The sequence below is a fragment of the Jatropha curcas genome, chromosome 3, assembly GCF_041381405.1.
Source record: "Jatropha curcas cultivar XTBG-Jc1 chromosome 3, XTBG_Jcur_1.0, whole genome shotgun sequence".
In the NCBI taxonomy this organism is placed as follows: Eukaryota; Viridiplantae; Streptophyta; class Magnoliopsida; order Malpighiales; family Euphorbiaceae; genus Jatropha; species Jatropha curcas.
The window spans coordinates 31,485,007-31,492,962 of NC_143153.1; the positions used below are offsets into that span (position 1 = coordinate 31,485,007).

The 7,956-nt window shown below is 33.9% G+C and overlaps 1 protein-coding gene across 3 annotated transcripts; it reads right to left on the bottom strand.

Moving 5' to 3' along the window:
- Positions 1 to 628: 628 nt before the first annotated feature.
- On the bottom strand, positions 629 to 7,431 carry BLH4 (BEL1-like homeodomain 4). 3 transcript variants are annotated; one of them, XM_012223718.4, is made up of 5 exons: positions 7,013 to 7,431; positions 5,243 to 6,704; positions 3,567 to 3,952; positions 2,787 to 2,847; positions 629 to 1,489 (listed from the first exon to the last, which is right to left on the bottom strand). In XM_012223718.4, exons 2-5 carry the CDS (start codon positions 6,614 to 6,616, stop codon positions 872 to 874), a joined length of 2,439 nt encoding a protein of 812 aa, XP_012079108.1. In that variant the 5' UTR covers positions 6,617 to 6,704; positions 7,013 to 7,431; the 3' UTR covers positions 629 to 871. The 3 variants fall into 3 exon arrangements, with proteins under 3 accessions (XP_012079108.1, XP_012079109.1, XP_089575467.1); XM_012223719.4 differs by having other exon boundaries at positions 5,243 to 6,707; XM_089719341.1 differs by lacking the exon at positions 7,013 to 7,431 and having other exon boundaries at positions 5,243 to 6,870.
- Positions 7,432 to 7,956: the final 525 nt, after the last annotated feature.

Genomic DNA, 7,956 nt, shown 5'->3' on the forward strand with positions numbered 1-7,956 from the left:
AAACAAAAACACAAGCTGCTAACTAGAGAATTAAAGATTATTCAAATAAAATATTTCTTTTGAAGCTCATTTAATATGAAAAAAACTAAAAAATATGAGATAAATTTATTGCAAATAAAGGTGACATATTGATGTGCACCTTAAATTGAAAGTTCACCATCTATTTATAGTTTCTACATGTGATCTTGTAACAACTATCAATATGGAAAAGTTTTCACCCATAAATTATTAGGTATATATTAAATAATCCATCACACCATAATTTTTTGTAATGGTTAAGTTAATCACGCAACTTGTAATTATATTAGTTAAGTTACCCATAATATAATATTGTCTATTATAAGATAGACTTTATATAAAAATGATTTCGTGAGCTCTTAGATTTAAAATTATTTTGAAATAATTATAGTTATTATTGATTTATTTATATTAATGTAATCCTAATGAATCGAGCCTAATAACTTTATTCGTGCTGCATCGTATCCTTCAAGCAAGCGCGCTCTCAATAGAGATTTTGAAACTTATATATATTCGGTCATTCATATGATAAATCAAATCTACAATTTATTAATTCACATAATTATTTTAAAATAGAATAAGATCTTATATTATTCTAGGAAAGATGACATAAATTAAGGTACAAACCCTGAATTATAATAATAAATAAATACATAAATATGCAAATCAATAAATATTCTACTATACAATTACAATATAGACTTCATACAACTAACTAACTTATAATATTTGTATTTTCTTCTAAATAGAATGAAATTAAAGTGGAAAAAGAGAAGACAAAACAAAAGTAAAATAAATATTTTTCTTAGGTACTATATATAATTTAAAGAAAAAAAGAGGTTTTGAATTATAATTAATAATTTCCAAAGTCCCTAACAGAGAAAGCGGAAGTCTTCTCTGGCATGTTTCCAGCATGGCGTAGCCCTAGAGTGAGAGACACATCTCCAGCCGCAGTGGTCCCAAACCTTATTGGTGTAGAGCCAATATGTTCAGCTCCGCCAGCAGAGACGGTGGCTGTGGTCCCATAATCACCTGCAATCATGCTGCCACGTCGACAAGTTTCATCTGCCAAGTCATGGAAAGCTTGGCCATGTGGTGTTAGTATTGGCGGTGCTGCCTCTATAGTGGGAGTAACGATGGTGGTGGCGGCGGAGGCGGTTGCGAGAAGGTGTGAATGATCATTTTCATTTGTATTTTCGGATCTTTTGGCTGGTGGTGTCGTTGGTGTTGCTGATAAGGATTGTGTTGTTGGAGTGATATTTGGTGTAGCAGTAGAAGTAGTAGTAGGCGTTGGTGTCTGTGCAAGCCCACTGTTATTATTACTATAAGTATTATTTTTGCTATTGATGCTTTGCTTTCTTTCTTTATCTTCAATATTTCCACCTTCTTCTTCTTTTGCTTCTTGTTGATACATTTCTTCTACCATGGGTTTCCACAACCTCACCCTCGCATTAATAAACCAATTTGAAACCTGGAAACATACAATTCAAGATTCAAACCCTGATATTTCATTTTCTTTAACTATAATAATACAAATAAATTTCAAGAAAAGCTCTAGACAATTAAGAAATTATTACTAGTAACTATTTAAGACAATATGTGTTCTTTTTTTTCCTTGATTTCTTGAATGGTGGTAATAATTGGGAAATGCATGGCGGTTCTTGAAAACTCTTGGGTGGCATGAAGACAACTCAGAAGTCATCATAGTGAGGGCACTCTATTTATGAGCCTCTCGATGACTGACTTTTCTTTTTCTTTTTTTTTTAATTTTTTTTTACTCATTGTCTTCTTTTTATCATAGTTATTTATTACATAAGAAAAAGACATAGGAATAGGTGTCTGTTTCTTTATGCTTCCTCCTAGCAGCTACAAATCAGTTTTCCGTCTTAACTTTTTCTCTCTAATTCAACTCGTCTTTAAGTGAGCACTAAAGAAAAAATAGTTATACAATGATGCCTGTTATAATAACAGTACTCATTTTCAAGAAAGAGGGTTTTACTCTTCAATAACCAAGAAAAATAGTTGCATGATAATGCACGTAAAGGAGATTTAAGTGTTTTTATATGACTCAAACTTTGACTTTACAGAAATAGTCAGCCAAATTCAAGCCAGTCTTCTCGCTTGAATTACTCTTTATGGAATAATTGTTAGTACAGTGAGATTTTGAGTTTAAAAAGTGAAATTAATAAAAATAAAAGCAAAAGAAAGATATTTTTTTCTCTCTTTTTTTTTTAAAAAATATGGGATGTAAAACAGTAAAAAAAGACAAGAAAAAGGAAAAAGAACATATTCCAAGTAGTTTTTTTTAAAAAAAAAAAAAAATTACTGACGGCCTTAATGGTTGTCCTCGTGTGGTTGGATTAAGATAGAGAGAATCAAAGCTGCAAACTTTCATGTCTCATCTCTAGTGTACTTGCTTCTGCTCTTAAATATTTATGTCTGAGGAGTTCCTTCACTGTCTCAGTATTTATGTCTATTTCAGAATCTATGTCCCAGTGTATAAAAGAATCCAAAGAAAACCTCCATTATTAATTTGTATATATACATAAAAAAACATTATGGTAACATTTGTGTCTTCCTCTAACAGAAAGACAATAAATCCAGAGAAAGAAAACCCAAAACCATGCAAGTTCCTACTGAACTTACTGATGGTCTCTTCTATTATATAGGTTTCTCTCTGTTAACTTTAAAATTTTTCACAATTATGTTAACAAGAAAAAAAAAAAGTATTCGTATATAAAAAGAGAGAGGGAGAGGAGAATAGTGACCTGATTTCTCGATAGACCAGTCTGTCGAGCCAACAGATGCTTATCTGCATCGCTTGGGTACCTGAGAAAGAGACCAGAAAATGACATTAGAGAAACTTATTTTACCTAAACCGTATAAAAAGACACAGTAATATTTCTTCTTTCTTTTTTTTCCTTTCTCTGCATGGCGTGACAATCTAAGAGAAGAAAGATGAGACAGCACTACCGTAACACTATTTTACAAGGACAACAACAACTGCTCTCTCTCTCTCTCTCTCTCTCTCTCTCGCTCTCTCTCTCTTCTTCTTCTTCTTTCTCTTGCATTATTGTTATTTGGAAACAGCTAAGAAGAAAAAAAAAAAGATGCATGGAAAATCATATATTTTACACTTGGATAGAGTTTAAAAATTTTCTTAATGTGTTTATTGTATATTATCCAATGATTAACTAATTTCTGTATGTAAAAAAGCAGCAAGGCAAAGAAAGAAAAGCCCTATTTGCAGCTTTTAACTGACGAGACAACATCCAAGGACACTGCATTGCTGTTTTCCCTTTAATCACAGTTTGTAAAAAATGCCAGAGAGACAACAAAAAGAACTTGGATCTTGTGTATTTCTCTGCATTCTATCTTAACTAATTATATAAAAGTATCATTATTATGTCTTGTCTTTTTTTTTTTTTTTTAAAAAAAAAGGAGTTATAACAATAACTTTATTTTTCCATTTTAATCAAAGATAATTTATTAATGTTAATATTAGTGTATAATGGCATGTAATGTATAGAAAGGTGAAGGTAACGTACGGGTGGAGAAAATGCTCAAAAAGCCAGGCTCTCAAAATGTTGACAGATCGTTCGGGTAGGCCTCTTTGTGGTCTCCAAGCTTCTTGTTCCATCATACCCATTTGGTGAAAGGCTCTTTGTTGTCTTAAACTTTGCTCTAACATTCTTAATCTTGGGGTCTCTCCTTTTGTTATACCTGAAGTACCTGCCCCGTCTTTCTCACCAAGCAATTCACAGCTATGCTTCAATTGTGCTGCTATTGCATCTTTTAAACACCTAAAATGCCTTGACATTGCCTTCTGGGCAAGGGCAGTGTATGGTACAGCTGCCCCAAAACCCATTACTAAATCAAATGAGTTCACTACCATTTGCATTTGTTCACAGTAATGGTTGTATCTTCTATCCACCTGCATTTAATAAATGAAAATAAAACATTAGAGCTATCCCTACTTTTTGTTTATAAAATTTAAATGTCTATTTCTTAAGACTGCAGTCTAAAAAAGGACAAAAATCATATCACAAATGACTGTGATTTGAGTAGTGTCCTAGAATTGAAAAAAGAGAGAGAGAGAGAGAGAGAGAGAGAGAGAGAGAGAGAGAGAAAAGAAAAAAGAAAGAGGAAAGAAAGCAGACTAATAAAAGAGAGAAAAATTATTGGACTACTATGTGATGTGATGTTATACATACATTCATGAGTAATAGAAGGAAAAGAAAAGGAAAGGCAAACACAAAATTCCTCTTTGAGAATTTCATGACTACCAGAACAATTTTTGATAGGACTCTGTTGCTCTTAAAGGAAACCAAATGCAGAAATAATAATAATAATTTAAAAAAAAAAAGAAGAATAAATGCATAGATCATCATCATCATCAAAAACTGGTACAGTGAAATGATTGTTAATAGGGACAATAAATGGATCTATCCTTTGTGCATAAACAAAAACGTGAGAAGGGAAAAAAAGTTTTATAAAACAATAAATAAAAACAAAGAACCACCTTCCTTCCCTGTCCAAGTCAAAACTAACATATGTATATATATATGTACAAGAATCATCAATGGCTGGCTGGCTAGCTTTCACTGTAATATTACTATGATGGGTATGAATATATGGAAGAAGAAGTAACTTCATAATAACTTGTTATCTTACGTAATATATATATGATTGTTGTGGTGGCTTACTAGTCATCTTCTTAGTCAGAAGGAACGTCCCTTCTTAGCTACGAGCATACCCCTAATAGTAGTCTTTCATGTTTTCTTTTTACCAAACGAAAATACTAAGTACCTTAACCATCCCCACAAATCAAATCAAAGATTAAAAAAATTGTTTTTTAATAATAATAAAAAGTTTGCTTTAAATTATGTGCTAATCCAATTCCACCAACTAGATCCTATATATGCATAAACATAACCCTATTGCACCAGCCGGCTTTTCTCGGATTGGGTCTTTTTTTTTTTTTTTTAAGAATAAAAATGATTTATATATTGATGAAAAGAAGGCAGGAAGTTTCTGTTCTTTAATTCTTCTAATTTTATAATTAATGGACTAATAATTAAAATAATAGTTAAATCAAGAAAAGATTGGTTCTGGGAGTCTCGACTCTTGAGTTGAGAATTGAGACAGAGGGAAGGTATAGAAGAGGATTAAAGAAAGAAAGAAAAGAAAAGAAGAGAGAGAGAGAGAGAGAGAGATTACATGCCTCATCAAGCATTGATAAAAGTTTGACCTTTCTTCTCTGGTGCTCAATTCTATCAGCAGCTGATAAAGGAGGGAAATCTTTTGTTGAAGAACCACCACCGCCAGTAGTGCCGCCACTGCCGATGCCGCCACCACCACCAGCAGTATTAGAATTAGGGTTTGTATTCTGTCTGGAAAATTTGCTTTTCTTGAATTGACCTCTTCCAACACTACAAAATTCTTCTAACAATTCTTGAGCAGCTTTCACATACTTAGAATTCCTCAAAACATTAACAGCTCCTAAAGAAGATCCAAACCCAACATGAACTTGATGGTTTTGACCTATTCCAGGTTGCAAATGCAATGTTGACTGGTGTTGACCGCTTAAATTCTTGTAATATTGAGCAGCAGTAGAAGAAGAACCCCCTCCTTGATTATAATACAATAATCCACCGTCTCCCATCCTTAATTCTTCTGCTTTTGCTGCTTCTAAATGCTGCAATGTTGAAGATAATGACAAAGAAAGCCCTTGTCCTTCTACAACGCTACCAATCTCACTCGGGTTAGTATTGCCGCCTTCATGAGTATTATCAGGAACCCAAGTGAATTGTGGAGGAGATATTTCACTATTAGCGCCAAAAGCACCTCCGGTGGTACTATACCCTGGTAGAGATGTAGATGGGTTTGGAAGTAACATGTGAAGCGTAGAAGAAGTTGCCGGAGGAGGAGATGGTGATCTTGGTTGCGGGTTCATGAGAAAAAGCTGCATGGCAGCAGCTGAATCTGCATTAATACCTGAAATCTGATGATGATGTTGATTATTATGATTCTTTGTATCTCCTAAGGAACCCAAACCTCCTACCATAGCTTGCCGGTTGTTGCTGTACCATTCACTAGTATTTACTGGCTGCTGTTGCCGGGGCTGTGTGGCAGCAGCGGCTGCCGTGCGGTAATTAGACTGTAAAGGCTGATCCAATAATTCAGCAGCAGTAGCTGGCCCACTTGCGGTAGGGAAATTGAACATCTCTGATAACATACCGGCGCCTTCATAAACGGCAAGACTACCGGATTCTTCATCTTCAATTCCTACTAATGAGCCTGTAGGCGGGTCATAGCCGTGTTGGATTCTAAGTTTGTCTCTACGGATCTGTTGAGCCAAGTGATTTTGTTGTTGTTGCTGGTGGTGGTGGTGATGTTCTTGGGATCTCTCGAAGCCATTCGAGAAAGAGAAGATGCCTGCTGCTTGGTGATAGTCTTGGGACATAGAATTAGACTGTTGTTGTTGTTGTTGTTGTTGTAATAGAGCTAAGGGAGTAATTGAAGACGACTGGTGATGATGATGAGTCTTGGAATGAGAAAGAATTGGAGGGAGGAGCGGTGGTGTTGCTATTCCCATAATATCAATTTCTTGATACTGATGATGATCATCATCTCTTGTGTAATATCACTGTAATTCTGTACCCCTTCGACGATCTTGTTCAATTCTGCTGTATACATGGATCGGTTATTAGCCCATATAAGAAAAACAAGAAACACCCATCTTTTGGTTATTAAGAGGGTTTACATATCAAGAGACATAGCTAAAAAACAAGAAAGGAAAGAGGAAGAAAGAGAGAGAGAAAGATAGGACTATCAGAGTATCAAATGGGTCTTTTCTCAAGAGCCTTTCTTGATTTTTATTTAAAATTTTATATTATATTTATTTATATATTACTCCTTTATCATTTTCAGCTTTGTTCATCCTCTAAATATATATATATATATACACACACACACACACACATACAAGTACCTCTTGTAGTTGCAGAGTATGGAAGGAAGCAAAGCTCTCAGCCATCCTTTTCTCTTGTGTGGTATTGAAAGCTTCTGCCAATTCCGCTCTCTCTCTCTCTCTCTCTCTCTCTCTCTTTCTTTCTTTCTCTTTCTCACCTTTTCTTTTATCTTCGGTAGCTGCTCTTTGCAGCACTTACTGAGTGTGTGTATGTTGTTTGCAATAATCGAGTGTTGTAGAAAGAAAGGTGAAGTTTTAACAATAAAATAAAGCAAGAAAAAGAAATGGTGGCTTAGAGCCTGAGATAAACTACTACTGATATCTCTCTCAAAGAAAACTCAGCCCCAAAGAGAGAGGAGACAGGCCTAAACGAAACACAATTAAAGAGAAGAAGTCGCTATTCTTTCTTTCTTTATTTCCTGCTTCTCCCCTTCACCTTCCTCCTTTTACTCACCAATATTTTATTTATTTATTTATTGGTTCTTCGTTTTGACAACAACAAAATTAAATAAAGAAAAATAGAATTACTAAAAAAAAAAGAGAAAAAAGGAAAAACAAAGACTTAAGCTACAATTTATTTAAATGTCTATATATGAAATTACTTCAATGTCCCTCTTGTAGACCCTCCAAAGTTTGAGGGTAGGTTGGTACTTGGAATTTAAGATTTTACAAGTCATTGATTAATTATCCAAACTGGCATTTTCAGAAGCACATACTATTTTCTAATTTATTTAATTATATGATTATTTTATTAAATCAAGTTGATTAATTAAGTTTTAGTTAAATGAGAAAAAACCAAAATTGTTGGTTCCCAATATGGATATTATTGTCATTTTATATACATCCTTTGGAAACCAACGCAAACTACGGAATAAAATAAAGATAAGGTGAGTACAAGGTCATCTCAATGATCCAAACTACCACCATCCTCTTGATTTCGATTATATTACCAAAATGCCCTATCT